At 36.5% G+C, this 25,653-nt stretch overlaps 1 protein-coding gene across 1 annotated transcript in view; it reads right to left on the bottom strand.

Moving 5' to 3' along the window:
• Positions 1–24,993, bottom strand: part of CYP2C107 (cytochrome P450 family 2 subfamily C member 107) — a 38,282-nt gene extending 13,289 nt beyond the window's left edge. Inside the window, exons 1-6 of the mRNA XM_001501993.5 lie at positions 20,681–24,993; positions 13,898–14,060; positions 12,366–12,515; positions 9,458–9,618; positions 8,083–8,259; positions 6,978–7,119 (exon numbers count right to left, since the gene is read on the bottom strand). Of these exons, the coding sequence (XP_001502043.5) occupies positions 6,978–7,119; positions 8,083–8,259; positions 9,458–9,618; positions 12,366–12,515; positions 13,898–14,060; positions 20,681–20,908 (1,021 nt within the window). The 5' untranslated portion in view covers positions 20,909–24,993. The remainder of the gene's footprint in view (positions 1–6,977; positions 7,120–8,082; positions 8,260–9,457; positions 9,619–12,365; positions 12,516–13,897; positions 14,061–20,680) is intronic.
• Positions 24,994–25,653: the final 660 nt, after the last annotated feature.

Genomic DNA, 25,653 nt, shown 5'->3' with positions numbered 1-25,653 from the left:
AATGACAATGAATTCAGAATAGCTATCGTCAAACTCAATGAGGTAAAGGAAAATATAGAGAAACAAGTCAACGAGTTCTGAAGTTACTTCACAAAAGAGATTGAAACTACAAAGGAGAATCAATCAGAAATACTAGAAATGAAAAATACAATGGAAGAAATAAAACATAATACGGATTCTCTGAATGCCCATGTGGACACCATAGAGGAGCAAATCAGCATAATTGAAGATAGACAGGTTGAATGGCTCCAGACAGAGGAAGAGAGAGAACTAAGACTAAAAAGAAATGAAGAAAGTCTCTGAGAAATATCCAACTCAATGAGGAAATGCAACATAAGAATTATAGGTATCCCTGAGGGCGAAGAAAAGGAGAATGGAGCAGAAAGCATGCTCAAAGAAATAACTGAAGAAAATTTCCAAAATCTAAGGATTGAGGGAGAAATGTGTGTGGAGGAAGCTTTCAGATCTTCTAGATCTGTCAATGTAAAAAGACCTACCACAAGGCATACAGTAGTAAAACTGTCAAAAGTGAATGACAAAGAAACAATACTCAGGGCAGCAAGGCAGAAGAAAATAACCTACAAAGAAACCCCTATCAGACTTTCAGTGGATTACTCTACAGAAACCTTACAAGCTAGGAGAGATTGGAATGACATATTCAAAACTTTAAAAGATAAAAATCTTCAGTCAAGAATACTCTATCCAGCAAAAATATCATTCAGATATGAGGGAGAAATTAAATATTTCCCAGACAAACAAAAGCAAAGGGACTTCGTAGCCCCGAGATCCCCCCTATAAGAAATCCTCAAGAAGGCCCTCATACCTGAAAAAAGAAAAAAAAAGGAGAAAGGGGTCACAAAACACACAGTAAGGAGACAAATAGATAGAATCAGAATAGGATAGCAAATATTCAACAATAACATTAGGATGGGGGAAGGAAAACACCAAAAACAAAGACAATCTTGAGACTTTAACCACAAACTCACAACACAAGTTGGAATAAGAGATGACAACAATAACTTAGAAGGGGAGGAGGAAAGGGACTGAAACAGTCTAGACTAAGGAAATAAGAGGCCACCAGAAAATGGACTATGTTATGCATGAGATTCTGAATACAAACTTCAGGGTAGCCACTAAACTGAAAAACAGAACAGAGACACAAAAAATAAATAAGGAAAAAGATAAGAAACTGCAAAAGTCATTGGATAGGCCAAAACACACAGGACAAGAAATAAAGGAAATGTAGGAAAGCTAGAAAACGAGTGACAGAATGACAGCATTAAGCCCTCATGCATCAATAATCACCCTCAATGTAAACGGATTGAACTCTCCAATAAAAAGACACAGAGTGGCAAGATGGATTAAAGAACAAGATTCAACAAATTTGTTGCCTCCAGGAAACACACACCTCAGCTCCAATGACAAATACAGGCTCAGAGTGAAGGGGTGGAAGACAATAATCCAAGCTAATGGCAAACAAAAGAAAGGACGTGTCACAATACTTATATCAGACAAAGTAGATTTCAAGCTAAGGCAGGTAAAGAGAGACATAGAGCATCAGTACATAATAATCAAAGGGACACTACATCAAGAAGAAATAATGCTTATAAATATCTATGCACCCAACACAGGAGCACCACAGTTCATAAAGCAACTATTAACAAACCTAGCAGAAGATATCAAAAATAACACCATAATAGTAGGGGACCTCAATACCCCACTCAAATCATTGGACAGATCATCCAGACAGAAAATCAACAAGGAAACAGTGGAACTAAATGAAAAGCTAAAACAGTTGGACTTAATAGACATATATAGAACACTCCATCCAAAAACAGCAGAATACACATTCTTCTCAAGTGCACATGGAACATTCTCAAGGATACACCATATGTCTGGAAACAAGGCAAGCCTCTATAAATTTTTTAAAAATTGAAATACTAACAAGCATCTTTTCTGATCATAATGCTATAAAGCTAGAAATTAATTACAAAAAAAAAGCTGAGAAAGGGACAAAGACGTGGAGACTAAACAATATGCTATTGAACAAGCAATGGATCAATGAAGAAATTAAAGGAGAACTCAAAAAATATCTGGAGACAAATGAAAATGATAACATGCCATACCAACTCATATGGGATACAGCAAAAGCTGTACTGAGGGAAATTCATCGCAATACAGGCACACCTTAACAAACAAGAAAAATCCCAGATAAGCAATCTCAAATTACACCTACCTGAATTAGAGAAAGAAGAATAAACAAAGCCCAATGTCAGCAGAAAGAGAGAAATAATAAAAATCAGAGCAGAAATAAATGCTATTGAAACAAAAAAGGCAGTAGAAAGGATCAATGAAACAGAGAGCTGGTTCTTTGAGAAGATGAATAAAATTGACTTACAAAGAAAAAAAGAGAGAAAGCTCAGATAAACAAAATCAGAAATAAAAGAGGAGAAATAACAACAGACTCCACAGAAATACAACGGATTATGAGAATACTATGAAAAACTATATGCCAACAAAATGGATAACCTAGAGGAAATGGATGAGTTCTTAGACTGTTACAATCTCCCAAAGCTAAGTCAAGAAGAAGCAGACAATCTGAACAAACCAATCACAAGGAAGGAGATTGAAACAGCCATCAAAAGCATCCCAAAGAATAAAACCCCAGGACCAGATGGCTTTCCTCGGGAATTCTACCAAACTTTCAAAGAGGATTTAATGTCTATCCTGCTCAAGCTATTCCAAAAAATTAGGGAGGATGGAACACTTCCTAACACATTCTATGAGGCCAACATCACTCTGATACCAAAGCCTGACAAAGACAGCAGAAAAAAGGAGAACTACAGGCCAGTATTGCTGATGAACATAGATGCAAAAATTCTCAACAAAATTTTGGCAACTCGAATTCAGCAATACATCAAAAGGATCATACATCATGATCAAGTGGAATTCATACCAGGGACACAGGGATGGTTCAACATCCACAAATCAATCAACGTGATACACCACATCAACAAACTGAGGAATAAAAGCCACATGATCATCTCAATAGATGCAGAGAAAGCATTTGACAAGATCCAATGGCAATTTATGATAAAAACTCTTAACAAAATGGGGATAGAAGGAAATTCCCTTAACATAATAAAGGCCATATATGACAAATCCACAGCCAACATCATACTCAATGGGCAAAAACTGAGCACCATCTCCCTGAAAACAGGAAAGAGACAAGGATGCCCTCTATCATCACTTTTATTCAACATAGTACTGGAGGTTTTCGCCAGAGCAATTAGGCAAGAAAAAGGAATAAAAGGAATCCAAACAGGGAAGGAAGAAGTGAAACTCTCGCTGTTTGCAGACGACATGATCTTATATACAGAAAACCCCAAAGAATCCATTGGAAAACTTTTAGAAATAATTAACAACTACAGCAAAGTTGCAGGGTATAAAATCAACTTACATAAATCAGTAGCATCTCTATACTCTAATAATGAACCAACAGAAAAAGAACTCAAGAATACAATCCCATTCACAATCACGACAAAAAGAATAAAATACCTTGTGGTGAATTTAACTAAGGAAGTGAAAGACCTATACAACAAAAACTAGAAGGCTTTCCTGAAAGAAATGGATGACAACATAAAGAAATGGAAAGACATTCCATGTACATGGATTGGAAGAATAAACATAGTTAAAGTGTCCATACTACCTAAAACAATTTACAGATTCAATTGCAATCCCAATCAGAATCCCAATGACATTCTTTACAGAAATAAAACAAAGAATCCTAAAATTCATATGGGGCAACCAAAGACCCCAAATTGCTAATGCAATCCTGAGAAAAAAGAACGAGCTGGAGGCATCACAATCCCTGACTTCAAAACATACTACAAAGCTAAAGTAATCAAAACAGCATGGTACTGGTACAAAAACAGGTGCACAGATCAATGGAACCGAATTGAAAGCCCAGAAATAAAACCACACATCTATGGACAGCTAATCTTCAACAAAGGAGCTGAGGGCCTACAATGGAGAAAAGAAAGTCTTTTCAACAAACGGTGCTGGAAAAACTGGAAAGCCACATGTAAAAGAATGAAAATTAACCATTATTTTTCACCATTCACAAAAATAAACTCAAAATAGATCAAAGACCTAAAGGCAAGACCTGAAACCATAAGGCTTCTAGAATAAAATACAGGCAGTACACTCTGACATCAGTATTAAAAGGATTTTTTTCAGACACCATGTCTTCTCAGACAAGGGAAATAATAGAGAGAATAAACAAATAGGACTTCATCAGACTAAAGAGCTTCTTCAAGGCAAGTGAAAACAGGATTGAAACAAAAAAATCCGACTAATTGAGAAAAAATATTTTCAAGTCCTATATCTGACAAAGGGTTAATCTCCATAATATATAAAGAACTCACACAACTCAACAACAAAAAATAAAACAACCCGATCAAAAAATGGGCAGGAGACATGAACAGACATTTCTCCAAAGAAGATATACGAATGGCCAATAGGCACATGAAAAGATGTTCATCATCACTGATCATCAGGGAAATGCAAATCAAAGCTACACTAAGATATCACCTTACACCCATTAGGATGGCAAAAATAGCCAAAATAAAAAGTAACAAATGTTGGAGAGGTTGTGGAGAAAAAGGAACCCTCATATGCTGCTGGTGGGAATGCAAACTGCTTCAGCCACTATGGAAAACGGTATGGAGATTTCTCAAAAAGTTAAAAATAGAAATACCATATGACCCAGTCATCCCACTACTGAGTATCTATCCAAAGAGCTTGAAGTCAGCAATTCCAAAAGTCCCATGCACCCCTATGTTCATTGCAGCATTATTTACAATAGCCAAGACATGGAAGCAACCTAAGTGCTCATCAACTGGTGATTGCATAAAGAAGATATGGCATATATATACAATGGAATACTACTCAGCCATAAAAAAGAATAAAATCGTCCCATTCACAACAACATGGATGGACCTTGAGGGAATTATGTTAAGTGAAATAAGCCAGATAGAGAAGGACAATTTCTGCATGACTTCATTCAATATGACTTCATTCATATGAGGAATTTAAACATGTAGACAAAGAGGACAGATTAGTGGCTACCAGGGGAAAGGGGGGTTGGGGAGTGGGCACAAAGGGTGAAGGGGTGCACCTACAACACGACTGACAAACAATAATGTACAACTGAAATTTCACAAGATTGTAAACTATCATAGACTCAATAAAAAATTTTATTAAATGATGAAATAGATTTGGAAAAGTAAATATGTTTCCTAAGGATATCCAGGTATTATGTGGTCTTTCTCATTTCCAAACCCACAATCTTAGAAATTGAATGAGATTACTGAAAGTCTTTTGTGTCAGCGAATTATATTTTCCTTGTATCTGCAAAGTATATCATATTAATAATGAATAGTTTAAGAAGGACAATTCATTAGTTAAAACAACACTTATTAACCTTTTCTTATGGGAGAAAACTCTATGAATGTTAGGATTATTATCTCACTTAAACAGATGAGGGATCAAGATATGATAGAGGTAGTCACGAGTTGAGATCACACAGTTACTCACTAGTAGAGTCAGAATCTGCAGCTGCTCTTGTGAAAGTCTATGACACGTTTTTCTCCAATACCATTTTGCTACTTTGGTCAAATAGTATTTACCTACTACCTGAAGAATGTGTCTTTGTAATGGAGCTTGTGAAAATTCTGTGGTTTGATAGCTATAGAGAAGAAAACTTTAGGGATTTCAGAGAAGTTTTAAACCTCACCTTCTCAGGCGAAGAGGCTGGAGTTTTACCTAGAAGACAGTGGTTGTGTAAAGCGGTTTGGAACTACTGATAAAATCAAGATACTCAGTAGAACAGCACAGTAAAAGATGACGAGGAGAAGAAAGAAAAGGAAAATATAAGGGGATATGGTACAAGAAAAATTCAAGTGGAAAATGAAAATGGAAGCATGGGGAAATATGACACAAGAAGGGCTTTGCAATGTATACAAGCTTTAAAGGTCTGGAGAAAAATGTCATATACTATTTATAATCATAGTCAATATAGCTCTCACAAGTGTGAAATTATTTGGCTGAAAGAGTCTGTTACATGAAAGAAACACAGCACTATCATATCCCACAATATGTGTGAGCAAAAGAATTTGGAGGCTATGCTTCTAAATTGTACCATTTGGAAAGCATCTCCTATCTATAATGGGAGGAAAGAAGGATCTTCAACAAAGTAGAAAAACCCGGTGCTGATGTCAGATCGATAAGTTTTACGAGGTTTAATTGTACTAAAAGTGTCTTAATGCACCAGAGGACAAAACCTGATACGGCAGTGAAGGAAATATCCACTGTGATGAGGACTCACAGAAAAAAAAAAAAAGAGGAGGAAAAATGGAAAAGTTGCATTTGCAAGAGAAATTATATTTGTGGGTAAAAACTTTTTTGCCCACATTGGTATGTTTAAAAAGAATTTTTTGTTTGTGTATATGTTTTTTTATTTAGAAAGTGGCCCCCTTTGATAGAGAAATATTGTAATTTTCTTCAGTCACTCCTATTGCAAATGCATTTGCAAAGAAACAGCTTTTAACAGAAATACATTTATATGCACATGGAAAGCATATCAAATGGTAACTTTTGAGAAAAAGAAGGTTAGTTCTTTCCAGATCCTAAGACAACTGAGATTAGTACATCTGTCCCAACCCAAATCAAGGAGACTTCACCATAGCACGGTGAACAGTGACCTCTGCCCTTCAAATCTCTGCTGTTGTTTGAATATCTCATCCTCTTTGTACTATAATCTAATTTGAATTTAATTCATCCAATGATAGGAAGATGTACTATTGATGGGGAACTTTCTTGTACATTGTCTAGACAGGTAAAGAGTGGGAGAATTATCAGTGTTGCCTGCCAATTTCCACCTGGAATTTCATCCTGCCCATCATCGGTGACCTTACCTGCAACCTCTGGATGCTTCATCAGGAGCAGGAGTCCATATCTCAGGGTGGTGCTCGTTGTCTCTGTTCCCGCACTAAACACATCCCATATGGTAGTGATCAAGTTGTCCATGGTAAATTCAGACTGTTTGTTGTGTTTTTCCTAGCAATGATGTTGAAATTAACTGATAAATAAAAAACTTTAGAGTTAACATAAAATAACACAATATAACATCATGATTTGCTCAATTTGCTTATATGGCAAATTAAAGCCAGACATTAGAGAGTGCTGTAGCTGAAGGCAAAGTTAGATCAGTTGTTAGGATTCCTTCAATCAATTAGAATATAATCAGTTACAAACTTCCAAGTCCTTTCTGATTGCTCACTTTCTCACCCACTAGAGCCAATCAGTTTCTCTACAATTTCTTTCTAACATAATTTTCATCAATTCATCACCGGTACTCGCTCTCAATTCTAGCATCTATTGTCTATTTTATCATGTTTAAATTTCACATTCAAGCCTCCAGACCCAGTCACCCTCAAACTGCAACACTAGTCCCAAACTGATCAGTCACTACACCCTTGACAGTTCCTCCATTACAATCAAGATAATCTCTTTGAAAATTCTACACATTTGATCACTGCACTTATCATTCTCTGGACATATTCTGTCATCTCTGTCCATCTAAGCCAGAGTTTCCTCAAAACCTACCTCATCTGGGACAATTTCTTAATATCTTTCCAAAGGGAAGCCTTTCTAGATTCCTATCCATTCCTGTGTTCCCTCTTTTGTTACATCTTCCATTCATGGAACTTATTTTATAAATGATAATATGTTGTCTACCATTAATCTTGAATGTTTGTGTGTATATATTTCAATCTGCCTCCGAAAAAAGAACCAGCTTTAACATGGTAAACATAAAACCTAAGTTATTTTCAGTGAGAATTTAGAAATATCTCAAGACATCCAATAAGCTTTTAACAAGCAACAGGTTGTGCAAGGAATTAAGACATCTTTAGGAAGGAGCATTTGTTTTAAAATATGGATTTCACCATGAAGAACAAAGCTAATCCAGGAGTCACATCTCCCACAAGGATGAAGTAGCAAATCAGTGTCACATGATACCTTTTCCATTTTAATCAGGAAGTAGTCAATAAAGTCTCGAGGGTTATTGAGGTCCAGGGATTCTTGGTGTTCTTTTATTTTCTCCAAGATAAACTTTTGTTGGCCAGCAATGTTTTTAAATAACTCATTATGACTTCCAGGGAGATAATGTACTAAAGAGGGGAAAGCGTTGTAGAGCTGAAAGAGGAAAGAATTATTTATTAATTCACTCGGCAAATTCTTACAGGCCCATATTACATACCAGACCTTTTGCTATACACTGAGTAGATAAGACGAATAAGATATGCTTCCTGCACTAGAACATACTTGGAGTTTGAAGAAGGAACTGATAACATGGCCAGAGTTGCAGTATGCACAAGTTACAAAGCAATTTCAAAAACAGTTAAATTCATTTCACAACCATAATTCTCTGAAGGAATTCAGCAGCATGCCACCTCTTTCCAAATGAGGAGACTGACGCTCAGAAAGCTTAGTCAACCTGTCTAAAACACTAAACTATGATAGAGCTAGAACCCAGTATTCATCCCAGTTTACCCTACACATATTTCTACAAAGAGTCACTTGAAAAGCTTGCAGGGCTCATATCCTTTTATTGTAATGAAGAAACTGAATCAGAAAGATTAAAGAAATGCCCAAATTACTTAGCCTACTTTTATTTAGGCATTTTACATCCTCAGGAATGTGCACATTGCCCATATTCACCTGGCCATTCCCAATCCTAGAGTTTACTGACTCTGCTTTAGACAGCACCTTCATGACTTAATACCCTTGGTAGACACTGAAGCAATTTAGTCAGGCTGGTAGCTTCTATCAAACCAGAAAGAGAATTGAGAAATCTAGATTCTAAGTCTAGCTCATTCCTTGTCTTGGCTAGGCTACTTTGCAAAAGATGCTTAATATCTCTGGGTGAGAGTTTCCTGTTTGAAAGCCATGAGAGATAGGCTATTTGTTCTCTAGGATCCTTCCCAGGTGGAACACATCATAACCTTGTGATCCATACAGGATTTTAGTTGTTAGTGATTGCACAATGCATGTTAGTAACTTCTCCTGACAGTGTACTGTAGTAAGAAATACATTTTACATCACCACCCTCTTCATCTCTAGATATAAAAATCAGGAAAAAAAAATTCTCAGAAAAATACCTTGCCGTAATTGATATATTATGATATTATAGTTTTCTTTCTACTACTATATGTCATGTTTTAAATTTCATTTTAAGACATTACATTGATTTGATAACTCACTAATTGATTAAAAGTGCTAGTTTGATAAACATTACTTTAGCCATTTTGAAATAGGGCAAATGGATGGGGTAGGCATGAACAATAGATTAGCTAGAAAATTACTTCTAAGTTAAGGAGAAACTTGACATTACCGTTATCCAGGGAGTGCTTGAAATTCTGAGGTTTTCATGACTATAATGTAACAAGGTTATCAATTTCTTATCACTGTACTCAAAACGACTCTGGAAAATAATGGAGCAGATCACATTGCAGGGAGCACAGCCCAGAAGAAAAGTAGGATCACAGGGAGATGCTAAAAACAACATAAGTTAAAAGTTAGAACACAATTTTCGTATAAATCGTAAGCTGACTGTTTAAAATAATTGAAAAGGGTTGACTTCTATGATTTTTTAAGCATAGGAACCACCTAGACATGCCATCATCAGTATAAACTCAAAATGCCTAAAATAAAATTCATCGTGTTTCCCCAAACATATTCAATCCAGTCCAATTTATTTATTAATTTCCCCCAAGTATTCTCCTATTTACATCATTCTCCAAATAAGAGCCACAAGGTAATTCACAATAAGGAGGTCATTCAAAAATTATTTTAAATTGTAAAATTTAGCTCCTACTGTGGATACTTCTTCATTATGCCCAAGAGAAAATGAGCAACATACTAAGAAAATCAGGAGACTGAGGAAAGTTGAAATCTTACTTTACAAAACATAGTTGAACTGGTGCACCTACAACATGAGTAACAATAATGTACAGTTGAAATTTCACAAGGTTGTAAACTATCATAATCTTAATAAAAAGTTTAAAAAAAACATAGTTGAAAAAAGTTGAGTGTGCTTTTCTTGCAGAAGAGAAGAATAAGGAGAGAAATCAGAGTTACATTCAGATATTTGAAAGAAATATGCTGTAATATTGGAAACAGGTTTTCTCTATGGAATAAAGAATGTGATTCCAAATTTTGGTTTTGGCTGCTGACAGCTTTTAAGCCTCACATTTTCTTCTGTTGCTTCTCACATCTAGATAAGCTGATAAAAAAGCTCCAGTGCTCCCTCCTTTGACACAAGCAGGAAGTTTGAACCACAAAACCCTGGCTTCACACAGGAACATTCATCTCCACCCCAGCCCCTAACCACCATAATAACCTCAAGCCACTCTCCTTTTCTTAATCTTTCAAGCTGTTTTTGGATCTGTTTAGGAGCCACCCTATCCTCCACAGAAAGCTTCCTCATGTGGGTAGTAAAGCTTTTCATATCAAATTAAGGTGTGTGTGGTACCATCCTGCCTCCATGAGGGGCCCACCACATCACAATAATTACAAAAACAATAAACTTAGAAGGGGTCAAAAAGTAAAAATTACAAAGAAAAAAGGTTCTGCTCAACACTTGAAAGAAACTTCCAACAGTTAGAGTTATCCAACGACGGAATGGGCCAAGAGTGTGAGCCCCCCAAGCAGAGTCTCGGTGATCATAGGTCAGGAAGCTGAGAAAAGGTCATATTCACTATGGGAAAAACTTAACCAGTGAACAATGAGTTCTGCTTCAATTATAAATTGTGTACAAAATCATTTTCCAAATAGTACGTATCAAAATCCAGTATTTTTTTACTTCCTAATTCATTTCCAAAATATTATTCTAAGAAAGCAATGAGAAAGAAAAAGTAGTGAGAAATGCAATGATTAATTTGGATTGTATTTTTTTATGTTAATAGCAACAAACAACTGAAAACAGTCTATCCGGCAAAAAATAAAAGACTAGTTAAATAAACTATGGTACATTCAAACTAATGGAATACTGTACTATTTCAGTACTAATGTACTTGATAAACATTTAAAAGCTACACATGTGGAAATATTTATTTAATATATTAAATTTAAACATAAGGTTATGAAACAAAATACACAGAATAAGCCTCATGTGCTATCCCTTCTTCAGCCAGGTCTCCCACCCATTCCTAAGTAATATGCATCAAAAGTCCAAACGATGTTCATTGACAATCTACTGCCATTCCCAGAAATTTATTCTAAGGAAGAAACCAGAATCATGCAAATATCTGAAATAATTGCATTTTTAATATTAATATCAGAAAAAAAGGCAGTCAACCATGTAGACAATAATATAACATTAGTTAAAACACATAATGGCAATTCACCATACAGATTATAAGAGTATTATCAATTCAATAACATTCTTCAAAAAATCTTTAAGTATTGAGGTTTTAAAACCAAATATATCCTGTGATCCTGATCTTACTCCTTCCTGCCAAGTCTTCTGCCCACCCTTTGCTTCTCTACCCGCTGCCAGTTCTGCATGTGCACACACACACATACACACTGAGCAGATTTGCACTACTGCAGCTCCCTCTCTCACATCCACTCTACTCCAGGTAAACTATAATGCAGCCCTAGCACTGACAAGGATTTAGTGTGAATTCTTCCACTGAATCACCAATGCTTTTTTTTTTAAATTTCATTGAGATACGATTGATAGACAAGACTGTATAAGTTTCAGGGGCTCAGCATAATGACTTGGCATACATATATAGTGAAATGCTTGCAATGTTTCTCACGAAATTACTTAGTTTTTCAAAATATTGTGGCCAAAACTACTAGCTGATTACTAAAGTCCATGTTCTCCTCTTCTTCCTGTGCACACAGATAGCCACATTTCCCAGCCCCTCTCACAGTTAGTTGTGGCCCTGTGATTGAGTTGCAGCTCATGGAATGTGAAAGAAGTTTTGTGTGCCACTGCATTGCCTGGCCTATTAAAAGCATTATTTGCTCTTTTCCTCATTCTTTTCTCCTCCACTAGATGCAGAGAGATGAATCCTGGGTGACACTGGAAGCCACATGTTGAAAATCTCAAAACCCTTATCAACCTGGTGCCTGAAAAGACTATTATGCCAACCACTTCACCTCTCCCTACTGTTATCTAAGCAAAAGTAAATTTCTGTTGTACTTGAGCCATCATATCTCTCTGTAGTATAACTCAAATAGCATTTACTCTGCCCAAATTACTACTGTTAATGACACGAAGAAATACACACCATTGGTTTTTCTTAATGCTTCCACCAGACACAAGGCTTCCTCTTGAATTCTGTCTTCGATAGTGTTCTTCCCCATCCCCATATTCCGCAAAACTGTGAGGGAGAAACGCCGGGTTTGCTTCCACATTTCTCCATTACTGAAAACAATTCCTGTGGGGACAAAAAACAGAGAAGAATAACTTCTATTGTCATGAATTCTAGCTGAGAGTCTTTATCTCAGGAAATAATGACACTTAAGCAGGTGGTGCCAACCTCAAGAATTTCCATCCATCCCTACTTCACCTCCCTCCTCTCTTAACCAAGCCTACTATTTTACTGTCAGGACTCTTGGTTTTACATATTACTAAACTCTTCATCCATTAGCTCCTCTAAAGCTCAGGATAACTCGGTGAACTAAGCGTTTTGTCCTCATTTTACTGGTGAGGATGCCAAAGATCATGGAGGCGAAATGCTTGTTCTATGATCACACAGCTATTAAATCATGATGAGTCCAAGTCATAGGTTAAATTCTCACGGCTGACTTTAATGCATTGTAAGTGAAGTGTAGGAGAAGGAACAAAAGGAGTCAATTCTCGAGAAAAAGAAAGACAGCACTTGTGAATTGGAAGGAAGTGCATGAAAATCCATTCCTCAGAGAAAGGACACAGCCACAGCCCTTCTCATTTTAACATTCTCCTCTATTTGTTAAATCTGTTCCGTGAAATGCGGTCTTATCACCAAAGAAGTTCAGTATCAGACTTCCAGAGCCAAGGCAGTATTGGGGAAAAAAGAATGCTCATAAGAAAATTGTCCAGAAATGTCCTAAAGAACAATGTAGAGGAGGAAATGACCCCATTCAGGCTCTATCTCTTTTTGAAGGAACCCAGTGACCCACCAGACGATGGGACAGTTTAAGGTCAGCTCCAAAAACAAATGGAAGATAGTTCAAGTACTTACTTTAATAGGTTTTACCTAAAATCAATTCCAATCCATACTCACCATGTGTTTCTCCATATCCTCTTTTCAGGGCATATTTGTGCTTTATGCTCTAGAGTTTACTGGATTGAAATATTTCTTACGCATTTTTAGAAGAATAGAAGATTGATTGCAAGGCAGAAATACTCAAAACTTAGGTCGGTTCCATGCATACTATGTATGCAAACTTCCTAAAATAGTATCTTGGCAACCATCACTCAGGCCAGAAAGCAAAATATTTGGTGACTAAGTTAATTTAGTCATTTTCCTACCTTCTCTTTTCTCTCTGTCTCTTTTTCATTATCTTAACTGGCCATAATTTAGAATGAACATGGTTTAGTCACAAATTCATAGAAGATTAGTGATTAGATGGTTTGCTTTCATTGCATTCAATGTTTCGTAAGGACATTGTGCCACCTTTATGTTTTTAAATATGGATTAATGATCCTCTAAGAAAAATTGGATATTAGGTTGTTTTCATTAATTTCTCTAAAATACTTATAATTTCTCAGTTCTTTACCCTATTTGGAGTCTTTGCAACTTACAAATCCACACACATTCCCCAAATGGAAGCATACCTAATCCCTGGGCGACTTTGTCAAACACTGGCATACTGCCTCTGCCAGAAAACTCCTCATTCTGACCGGTTAGGGCTTCCTTCACCGCTTCATATCCATGCAACACAACAGTGGGCTTCATGCCAAAATACACGGTGAACACGGGGCCATAATCTTTTGCTAGCTGGAAAAGGAACAGGAGATGCAAAAATACTGAGAATTTCAAAACTAAAAATGTAAATAAGTGAGGAAAATATCCTTAGTCTCACTGAAGAGACATTTAATATTCATTCACTCGTTGTAAAGATTTCCACTCCTGGAACCAGTAATTTAATAAGAAATCACATTTCTTAAATGGTAATTATCATTATATTATTAGTAATATTGCTATTATTATTATCATCATCACTAGTTATCCTTTCTTCAGCTCCTACTATGTGACAGGTGATATCATGGATTTTATTCATATTGTTTTATTAACTTTTTTCTGCCAAACCTACAATCACAACAAATTTTCCTTCCTTTCTATAGTTACCATAAATGAAGCGTTTCTCCTCCTGTTTAAAGGAAGTTCCTCCCTCTCACCCGGTGTGTAGGCTAAAAATAATCCCTCATTACCCAATTGACACATGTTTTTAGCACCAGAGACCTCTACATTTTAACAATACATGAGGACATGGTAATGTAGTCACAGACATTTCCCAGCTTCCCTGTGTTGTCATGTGTCTTAGTTCCCGTGAACTGATGTTAGGAGAAGTGATGCGTGCTAATCCTAGACTTGTATAAACAGAAGGGACCAGATTATCTGCCCACCAGAAGGGATGAAAAGTGTATAATAAAGTCTGTAAATTATGATAAGGTGAGGGAAGTTACTCAGGAAAGAGAGAAGACCCAGCAGTTTTCCTGAGTTTGATGATGGAGGCTGTTAGAAAATCTACTAACTCTGACCCAGAGTTGGCAGAGGGAAGAGCTTCGCTTGCCATGCACTTCATTACTCAGTTCATCCCAGACTTTAGAAGGAAGTTACAAAACCTGGAGGCAGAACCCCAGAGCCCACTATTGACCTTGGTGGAGGAGGCCTTCAAGGTCTAAAAGAAGAGGGACAGGGCAGAGGAGGCTAATAAAGTCAGGAGATGGCTAAGAAAACACTGCTTTTGGCTGCTGTGATTCATCCACCACCTCAGGGTCACCTCAGTAGACCCAGAAGACCAGCCAATCGAACAGAGAGATCTAGCCTAGAGTGGAACCAATGTGCACACTGCAGGAGGGTGAGACACTGCAAAAAGGAATGTCTCAATCGTCCTCAAGCAGGACGAGCAAGGGGCAACCTTGGTCAACCTCCCCTCCTTGCCAGCCTCTCAAGCAAGAGGCAAGCACTCGAGGATTGATGAGAGGGGAGAGCCCGCCTGGCTCCAATGTCAACTTGCTCCATCATCATGACTCCAGTGGAGCCTCGGGTAATCCTTGACATGGCAGGTAGGAAGACTGAGTTCTTTGTGGACACCAGAGCCACCTACTCTGTCCTGACCCATCTCTACTTGCGACTGCATGGTAACTGGGATAGACAGACGGCCAAAGGTAAGACAATTTACTTCCCCCCTTACTTGCAAGGCCAGGTCAACTACCATCACCTACGCAATCCTCTATGTCCCTGAATGCCCCATCCCTTTGCTAAGTAGAGACATTAAGTAAAATAAGAGCAACTTTTTCTCTAGCAGGGGACAGAATTCAGGTTCCACCCCTTCCCTTATCTCAAAGAGCTTGCAAAGCCTCTGGGTACTTAGATATAGCCCATCATTAATTCCTAGGACTGAAGTTTAAAAAAAAAAAAAAAGGAAAAAGAAAAGAAAAATGGCCATAAGAGCACCCTCACCAGAACTCTACCATCTTGAGTGTATTCTCCACAAATATTAGTAAAAAGGCTTAAAACAATATTCGGGTTTATAACTAGGGAGGCTTTTATTACTCTACCTGATTCATAGGAGTAATTTTTAAAAAATAGCTGTGGAGTCTCTGTGTATGTGTGTCGATATGTATGTTAGATGTGCCTATATGTTAAAATATCATATGTGTGATATATTACCTCCAGAAGGTATAATTTCTAAAGAGCCCTATTCAACTGGCTTATAGTAATCACTTAATTATAACAGTAAAAATTATTTCCAAATGTACTAGAAACTAACTCAAATGTCTTTCAAGTTAACATGATATACATTAATCTTTGTAACTGAAAGCTTATTCAAGATTGTTAGTTTGATTAAAATGAACATGTCCTCAGAGTCTTCAGCATTGGATATCATGCAGACATGCAGCCTTTATTCTACATTTATTGGTCAAATAAGCTGACATTATCCCTATTACAAAACTGGTTAGTAAAAATAATAACTTAAGATGATAGTTAATTTGGTCTAATATCTCAAGAAGTTTTGTAGGCAATCTAAATAATTTTTGGGAATGAGTAAACTAAATAGATGTGAAAAAGATAAAAGTGTTGGGTGACCTTTTTATGTGTTAAGGCATGTATATTTAATATAACTTCCAAAATCTCTTGGGTAACTTGAAACTTTGACATTTTGCTAAGTGAAATTAAATGATAAAAAAATTCATTGAATATCTGGGTCATTTTTCAAATAAGATAAAATACTGAAACATTATCACTAAACATGTCCAAGTTTATCTACGTTTGGTTTCTTCTTACAAAGAAACTAAAAGATGTTTTGGTCTATTAATAAACATTTTTTTGTATTTTATTAAAAGATTCTACTATGAAGTAAAATGTTTCTAGAAATTATGAGAGGTGTTTAGGATGCTAACGTAAAAGTTCATAATTGCTTACTTCTTAGTTTTTGCTAAAAATAAATGTCTATAAGGGTTAAAGATTCTAATTAATATATGTGATTAAAGCTATTAAAATTAACAAGGAAAACATCTTTGTATTCAAAGAAAGTAAGATGTATGTTTGCAATGAAGAAAGTAGAGAATGGAAATATTTTTGTTCATGTTGTTAAGAAAGATAAATTTGTCCTAAAGTAATACAAGGGGGGAAAGAAGGCGTGGGACAAATTCTAAATGCAAAAAGTAAGTTATAGAAGGTTTTTGGATGAGGACCCCTAAAAAGAGTTTTATGCATGGTCAAGTTGGTTAAGAGTGAAGTAAATCTAATTAAGTAAAAGTGTTTAAATGTCAAAAGTAAGCTGGTGAAAAACTAGAATTTGGTTCTCTCTCTTAAAAGGATAATTTTCTTGAACTTTTAGTCTGCTCTTTATAAAGAGATTATGAAAGGTTTGTGTACTTGAGTAACCTACCAGGAGGGCAGAAATTTTATATTTTATCAAAACAAATTTCACGTATTATTTTTATCAGGTCTTTAATCATAGGTGCTAAGGTTTTTCTTACAGCTATTTAAATTTCTGCTTTGGCCTGAAAATCTTTAATTGTCACCATGGTTAAAAGGATAACTAAGCATTGTTTCACAAGGATCTACAATATTATGTAGGTAAATGTTATTGATATGTCAGGGTTTTTTTAAAAGAATTTTATAACATTACTAAAGTTCTGATTTGTCCTGTTGTCAGTCCTATTTCTAGTTATCATCTTGAAGCATTGCATGTCACAGAAATAGCCAAGTTTCTTGGTCAATGCCCTTTTGTTGCTGTTTTGCTCTGAAGCTTTTGCAAATATTTTTCATCTTCAGAGAGATTCATGGAAAGTACTCTGAGATTTACTTTAGAATACAGGCTTCTGATAAACTTTCTGATCATAAAATGAAACTAGGTAAGAAATTAGAAAATTCTAACAAAGAAACTGGTGACTTTATGAAACTGCTAACAGAAGGTTGAGATGAAGAAATGATTACATAGGACTGAATAAACTGATCAGGATGGTTATAATTTCTATGAATTTTTGTTTGAGGTAGTGCTTATTTTTGGATGTTTTGTTTTCTAAAGATTTAAGGAAACATTTTCTCTTTTCCTTAAGCTAAGTATGACTTATAGTAATTTGGTAAAATTATACCTTTGCAAGCAGATTTGAAATATTTATCTTTTTTCTCCCTACCAGATCCTTCCAGAATTTGGAAACTCTTAATGAGTGAGTATTGTTTTCTTGGCAATATGCTTATTTGTATAAGTTCAACAAGAATTTTTTCTCCTTAAAACAGGACACAATTGGAAAACTTGGCAATATTACCAAAGCTTTGAATGGAACGTCATATTTGAGATAAACATGCAAAATCAGATATGACAAGACAATTTTTGAGGAATAAAGGTTGACCTTATGGAAAAGAACCACCAGGAAACATTGGCCTGGTACCTTGCTCACAGGATTCCCAGCAGGCCCACCAGGTGAGTAAAGAAGGTCTCTTCCTGGTAGGTACAGGGAACCTCAGAATATTTGGGGGTACCTCAAGAAAAGAGATGAATCCACTCAAACATATAGGGATTGCCGGCAGAGTCTGATGATAACAACTTGACTTGGTTTTCCTGGCCTCCAGAGGCTTTTAAAGTTCAATCTGTGATTCCTTATAAAAAATTGAGGCAAAGCAGATTTCAAAGAGCCTATATAATCAATTGCTATTTTTGCTGCATTTATGTAAATAATGGGGCCAAGTTTATTGAAACTAAACTAATTTTGCCTACCAACGAGTCTTAACTGGCTATCTTGGGTAAAAATGAGGGTGATTATAGAGAGAAAAATTATGTTTCAGTAGAAACTATAGTGCACACTCTTGGATATTAGGCTCCAGTTCTGATAAGTGACCTTGAGATTTTGCTTTCCATCTCTTAACTGTACTGGATGCTGAATTCTTCTAGTCTCCTGAATATCTGGCTACAAATCTCCAAAGTAATGTTTTCAATTTTTTCCATCATTTTCATTTGGAATCATCAAGAATTGAACCTACCCTTTTTCCTGAAGCCTTGCAAATGGAACCTAGACAATTTGATATAAACTTAAGAGACATTCATGTCTGTTGCTGTGTAAGCCACTCAGAAAGATACCTTAACACCCAATGACATCATCAGAGACAATTCAAACAGCAAAAGATGCTTCAAGTCTGAGATCTAGAAATCCTTTGGCTAGCTACTCCCTGGCTCAGAAAGGGGTGTATAATTTGCTACAACCATTAAGCTGTTTTTCTTATTAAATATATGGTTACTCGCTTACACAATATAGGCCTAAATTTGGAAGCACACTTGCATCTCTGTCTTACTAAGAGACTGATTCAATGAGATGGAACAACTGACACCCCTACTCAGTAGGAAGTAACTCCAGAAGATGATACCACCAGTCCCTATCCCCTAAAGATAATGAGAGTGGGGTTGGCCCAGTGGCACAGTGGTTAAGTTCACATGCTCCACTTCAGTGGTCCAGGGCACACCGGTTCAGATCCTTGGTGCAGACCTACACACTGCTTATCAAGCCATGCTGTGGCAGGCATCCCACATATAAAGTAGAGGAAGATGGGCACAGATGTTAGTTCAGGGCCACTCTTCCTCAAAAAAAAAGAAGAGGGAGAGTAAAATTTCTCAGGAGGGAATGAGACACAATAAAGATGGGACTCTGCCCCTCACCCTTTTCCACTAGATCTGGCACCTCCCAAAACAGCTATTTTTGGAGTTGAGATAAGCTACTTTCCAATCGCAAAACTTCCCCCAAGCAGTCAACCCTGACTCCCGCATGTGCACAAAGCCTTGGGATGACCACTATCCGACCTTCCTGGAGTGACAATAGAGAGCAACTCCACCTTGTTAGACCTACTGGGCAGGCAAGGGACTGCATCCCCTGAGGGTGTGCACAGCAGAAACCACCAGAAAGAGGAAAGCAGAATGTCTCTGGAGGCAGAGAATCATGATACCAATCTTCCCCTCTCACCCAGTGAAAGACTCAGGACAGCTTCTGTCAGAGAGCCAGCCAGAGTCACTTCTCCTCTGCTGTCTCCCTTGTGCTCAAGCATAAGCCCCAATAAAACCCTGTCTGAGAATTTGGTTGGGCCTCTTCTTAATCTCTATTACACAGAGAGCCTAAGAACCTAGCTAGGGTCAGCATCTCAAAGTAGGCATTCAATAACTTGTTGAATATATGATATACTCAAGTAACCTATGCAAAATTATTATTATTCACATTTTTAAGAAGTGGGAATAAAAGCTCAGAGGGATTTTAAAACTTGCCCAAGGCTCTGTGTTAACAAGTGGATGAGCTGGGGTGCTGATACAAACTCTTCAAACCCGGAGCCCAAAACACAGGAGAAAGGAGCTTCCAGGGGCAGTGCTCTGGTAACTAGCTGTCTCAGGGAAGACAGAGTTTAGATAATTCCTTCAAGAGTTGGAGAGCTATTGCTATAAGAGCAGCTAGGAGTAGAGCAGTTCTTCACTCATCCATGGAGCAATTATAATAGGAACTGAAATTTCTTCAAACTTTACTTATTTCCTTGATTTCAAATCAATGTGTGTTTTTAGAAAACTTTTAGTGTTGTGACTCTGTGAATTAGTAGATTGTCTTTTAATTGAAAGCTGTTTCATTTGCATTAGAGTTTACCAAAGAATAATTACTGGAAAAGGAACCAGGGTCACAATATGGACAGGAAATTCCTACTTTTGGCAATGTCAACAACCATTTCATGAATCTCATTCACTTCTAGCAGCCTTCTATCTGGATACTATTTAAAATCATGTCTTGGTGTCCAGTGGACACTTCCCATTAAAACCACTTCTTTAAAACATGGTGTCTGGGACCCTATCATATTTAGATATGGAGGTGTCTTCTTTACATTTTGCAAACAATTGGAAGAAAATTAATCATACTTACCTTGCTTAGAGATTTGCTGATGTCCTTGGTGTTTATCTGTAAAACATTTCCAAAGATTGGGAGAGGAGTGGGGCCAGGTGGCAGCTTCCCTTTCACATAGCTTTGCTTCCACAGAAAAAGAAGAATCAAACAAGAAAGACAAATCACCAGGACTATGAAAGGATCCATTGATGTGCTTTGCATAAATGCAATGGAAAGCTTAGAATCCAAAGACTTTATAAATAACATGTGCAAGCTGATTACCAAACTTGCACTAACACTTTGAACTTTTGAATAAATATTGTTTTATCTTTAGTGGACTTTGGCTGCACTAAACAAAGAGAAATCCTAGTATGGATAAAGGTCTAAGTTTTCAGTGAAAATTCCAACTAAAAAATAACTCTCACTTCTTCAGAGGTGGACTTGCATTCATAGTGAGATTGAAAGTTATCAGATTTTCAAAAGGCTGGAATTTATGATCTTGACAAATGATGAAAGAGAATGTCTCTTGTATCAGAATTCATCATCATATGAGCAGAAGAAAGAAGCGGTCTTTTGCTGCCTTTGCCCAGAAGATCCAGGGAAAGGCCAGAATCAGAGACAGAAAGGAGGTAGCAGGGTAAACAGAAGGGTATTGGGAGCTGGTCTTGTCTTACAGAAGAGTAGACATATCCCAACTCTCTTGGCAGAGCCCTTTTCTATATGTCAGGAATGCTGACACTACTTACTCCCAAAGGGGGTGCAGGGTCAACAGGCAGTAGACAGAAGACAGGAACCAACCAAGTCAAGGAAAGAAATCACTCAAAAACAATAGTGGAAAGTCCCTTGGTCCGATCACTCATCCTTCTCCTTGCATATCCATTTCCAATGAAGGTCCTATAACCAGAGCCTACATTGCCTGTTCTTACTTGGGTGAGAATGCTCAAGCATTCAATACTATAAATATTTGAAAGTGTCTACAAACTCAGATATGAACAAAACTCAAAAAATATTTGAGGAAATTCAACAACATAACAAACAACAAAATTAAAACTCAGATAACTGGGGCCAGATCCATGGCCGAGTGGTTAAGTTCACATGCTCCACTTTGGTGGCCCAGAGTTTCACCAGTTTGGATCCTGGGTGCGGACAGACAACGCTTATCAGGCCATGCTGAGATGGCGTCCCACAGAGCACAAACAGAGGCACTCACAATTAGCATATACAACTATGTACTGGGGGGCTTTGGGAAGAAGAAGAAGGAAAACAAAGAAGAAGATTGGTAACAGTTGTTAGCTCAGGTGCCAATCTTTAAAAAAAACCAAAAACTCAGAAAACTAACCCCTGGAGAAGTTAATTTAGAGAAAACAGAAAAACGTTAAGTATAATATCATCAGAAAAATTTAGCCACATAAGAATAAGTTATTAGAAAAAAGAAAAGCTCCTCATAATTAAGAATATGATTGCAAAAATATTTTCTAAAATAAACATATATGCTTAGTAATAACATAGATTTAGCTGCAGTTTGATTTAGTTAGCAGGAAGCTATTGTAAAAACAAGAGTTTCCCCCAGAAGAGAGTAAGAAATAATAATGATGAAAACCACAAAAGAAAGTTAAGCAGTATGCACAATAGTTCTACAAGTTCTAGTGATTTACAATAGGAATTTCTAGGAAAGAGAAAAAAATAATCAAATGTAAAAAGAAGCAACAGAAATTGAAGAACATTTTCCTAAACTGATGAAAAATCTAAAGGATCCACCAAGGTCTAAATAGGATTAAGTAAAAAAAAGAAAAAGAAAACACCACACTCCCACAATCTTGTAAAACCTGAGAACACCAAGAAAAACAAAAACAAAACCCTAAGAAGTCTGAGAAATGAAAAGGAATTTATGAAGACTGGAGATTCGGTTTAGAATAAAACTTCCCATAAATAACACTTACAAATGATAGACTATAGTGGAGTAAAGTTTTCAAAAGTTCAACAGGAAATGATTTTCAAAATTATTATTCTATGCAAAATAAACTAGAATTCAAGTATAAGGTCAAAATACAGACATTTTTGCAGCTGTAAACATTCACACATTTTATAATCTTGAAGCCATTTTGGAAATAATTACTTGAGAAAAGTTCAGCAAAATAAAAATATATCCAGGAGAAGGGAGAATGTGGGATACAAAAAGAATAACGTGCAAAAGACAAGTGAAAATTTTGACTCTAAATAATGATTCATAATTTTGGAGTAAAGCTTAAAGAAATTATTGCCATTTTTAAAAGGAAAAGGGGCTAAAATTCTAGATGTTTTCAAAAAATATATAAAATATAGACGAAAGGGATTTGTCAGCTTTCTGAGAGCTGTGTGTATTATGCTATAGTAAGGGTATTGATATTAATCCTCATCTTTGATTGGATAGATAGATACAAACAATTAAAATACAAAATTTGTTAACTAAAAGTTTAAAGTACACTACCTAGAACAAAATACTGTTTTCCTTTTAGTACAGGAAAATCAAAATAAAATGAAGAAATCTTGATCAATCCAGCTAAAGGCAATATAAAAGTATGAGGTCTACTAAGTATGAGATAAAAATCATCAAGTGAGGGACTATAATTTTTCATTTCCTCCAAAGACTGGATGGTATTTAAAAGAAGCACCTCCTGAATATATTGCCCAATGATCAGTATGAACAAAATAAATATGAAGGTTAAAAACAAATTCTGGGTTTCAAAAGTTAAGTGCAAAATAACAATGATGAGAACTACAAAATTAAGTGGTATGGACAATAGTTCTAGAAGATTCTTCATTGCTACCAAGTACATCAATAACATTTATTTTGGATAAATTTGGATATTGATTTTGGATAACATTTATCCAAAATAAATGTTTTTTGAATATGTAAGTTTCCTAATTTCATAATAGAGTTACATCAGTATTCAACAAACGTATAACCAACACCACAAGAATGAATGAAGAAGTACTTTAGAGGCTCGTCTACACCAGATATTGTCCACCCTGTTAGTTCACTGAATCTTCAAAAAGTGCTTTGTAATAGAAATGTTTAGGCTTAGTTACCTTGAAAGATTTAGATATCTCCCTGCCCAGTTAATAAAGAGTAGGGCTGGAATTTGAACCGAGGACATCTGACACATCACTTACGACAATTAGAACTTCAGAAAGGAAAGAATGAGTGCCCATACAACAGCAGTGTGGAGGGAAATAAGTCCCCATCTTAGCAGCCATGTACATATAGAGCCCAGTACAGGACTCCCAGTGTTGCTTAGTCTTCCACATTACTGGTGATGAACTGTGCTCAGTCCTGCAGCAGGAAGAGCCAATCTAGAGCAAGTCAGCTGGGAGGTCCTGAGAGACAAGAGCTTCCCACCAGAGCTTCTGTAGCAGCAGAGAAGCAAGGCTAATAAGCAGTGTCCAACTATGAGAGCTTAGGATGGAGCCTTGGGAACTCAGACAACAGAAATACTTCAGTCTGGAAAGACCACCATGTCCAGATTCCACAGACAAGAGCATAATAGATTTAGATCAGCATTAGATGTAATAAAATCAAAATGTCACTTTATACCACATAAAAGAACCTAATTCAAAAAGTCTTCTGTAAAACCACTGATTTTTAAATGAAGTGTCTACAATTTTAAAGCGCTTCTTAAAAGGAAATAAATTACTTTCTTTAATTCAAAAATAATAATTCCTTTTATTTGTGAAGTTTATGAAGCACTTTGTGAATATCTTACTATTTGAATCTCATAATCAGCCCATGAGATAGATATTTTTGGTCCATTTTACAGATGAGGAAAACGAGAATCAGAACTGAAGGCATTCACCCAAATTTCCACTTCTAAGACAGAGTGAAAACTTCAACTCTGATTTTATAACTTGTGAACTCTGCACTGGAGAGTATTTCAATTCAATGACATTTCTCAAACATGTGTTGGGTAATTATGATGTATCTTGCAGTCTCACTATGTCAAGAAACAATTTGTTCAAAATTAAAGTTACTGAGTCAACAATTTCACCATGGGTAAATAAAAATGCGATTTCAGAAAAGTTTGTCCCTTTGTGATCTGTAGAACTTCAGGAAGCCAGGATTCAAAGATTCAAAGAACTTGATTTCAAAGAAAGGCAGTTATTAGCTGTCCAATCCCATATGTGATGTACACTGCCTCCTGACATTTCTGGTCCTGAAAGAAGAGCAGATTGTAAAACAATATATATTTTCTCTCCCTCTCTCTCTCTCTCACTGTCTTCAGAGCAGACCCTTAGCCTGAGGAACTTGCATCTTAGCTCTGTTTATGCAACATTTCTGGGGGTTCCCACGCTGGGCCATTTTGCTCTTCATAGAGGAAAGAAAACACAGAAGTAATTGAGCTGGAATAGATCTTAGAAATCATCTAATGAAATCCCTTACTTCTTTCTTTTAAGAGCAATGTATTAATGGCTAAGAGAGGCAAAAACCTTTGCATATAGTCACAAAGTGGGTTAATATCAGAGCCGATATCTTAAGAGTCTTTGTTTCCCCAAATATAAGACTTTTTAAATCAGCCAAATCTAAAGAAATTTTAAACATAATGTTGAACATGGGAAACATTTCCTTTTAAATTTAACTCTTTCTTATAAACACACATGAGGTACCTGAAAGGTCATGAAAGTTTCTAATAACCTGTCTTACTCCAGATAGCAGGGACATCAAAGTTTAGGCAGCAGCATTCTTTTAGCTGAAACCCTCAACCAGAGCTCAAAAAGAAACTGGGCTATTAATCCAAGACATATTCTCTTGCCTTCTGCTCTTGGCGACCATCAAAATTCTTAACAAAAATACATAGGAATAGGGGCTGGCCCCGTGGCCGAGTGGTTAAGTTCGCGCGCTCCGCTGCAGGCGGCCCAGTGTTTCATTGGTTCGAATCCTGGGCGCGGACATGGCACTGCTCATCAAACCACGCTGAGGCAGCGTCCCACATGCCACAACTAGAAGAACCCACAACAAAGAATATACAACTATGTAC

This window comes from Equus caballus, chromosome 1 (assembly GCF_041296265.1).
Source record: "Equus caballus isolate H_3958 breed thoroughbred chromosome 1, TB-T2T, whole genome shotgun sequence".
In the NCBI taxonomy this organism is placed as follows: domain Eukaryota; kingdom Metazoa; phylum Chordata; class Mammalia; order Perissodactyla; family Equidae; genus Equus; species Equus caballus.
This window is presented reverse-complemented; position numbering and strand designations above follow the sequence as displayed.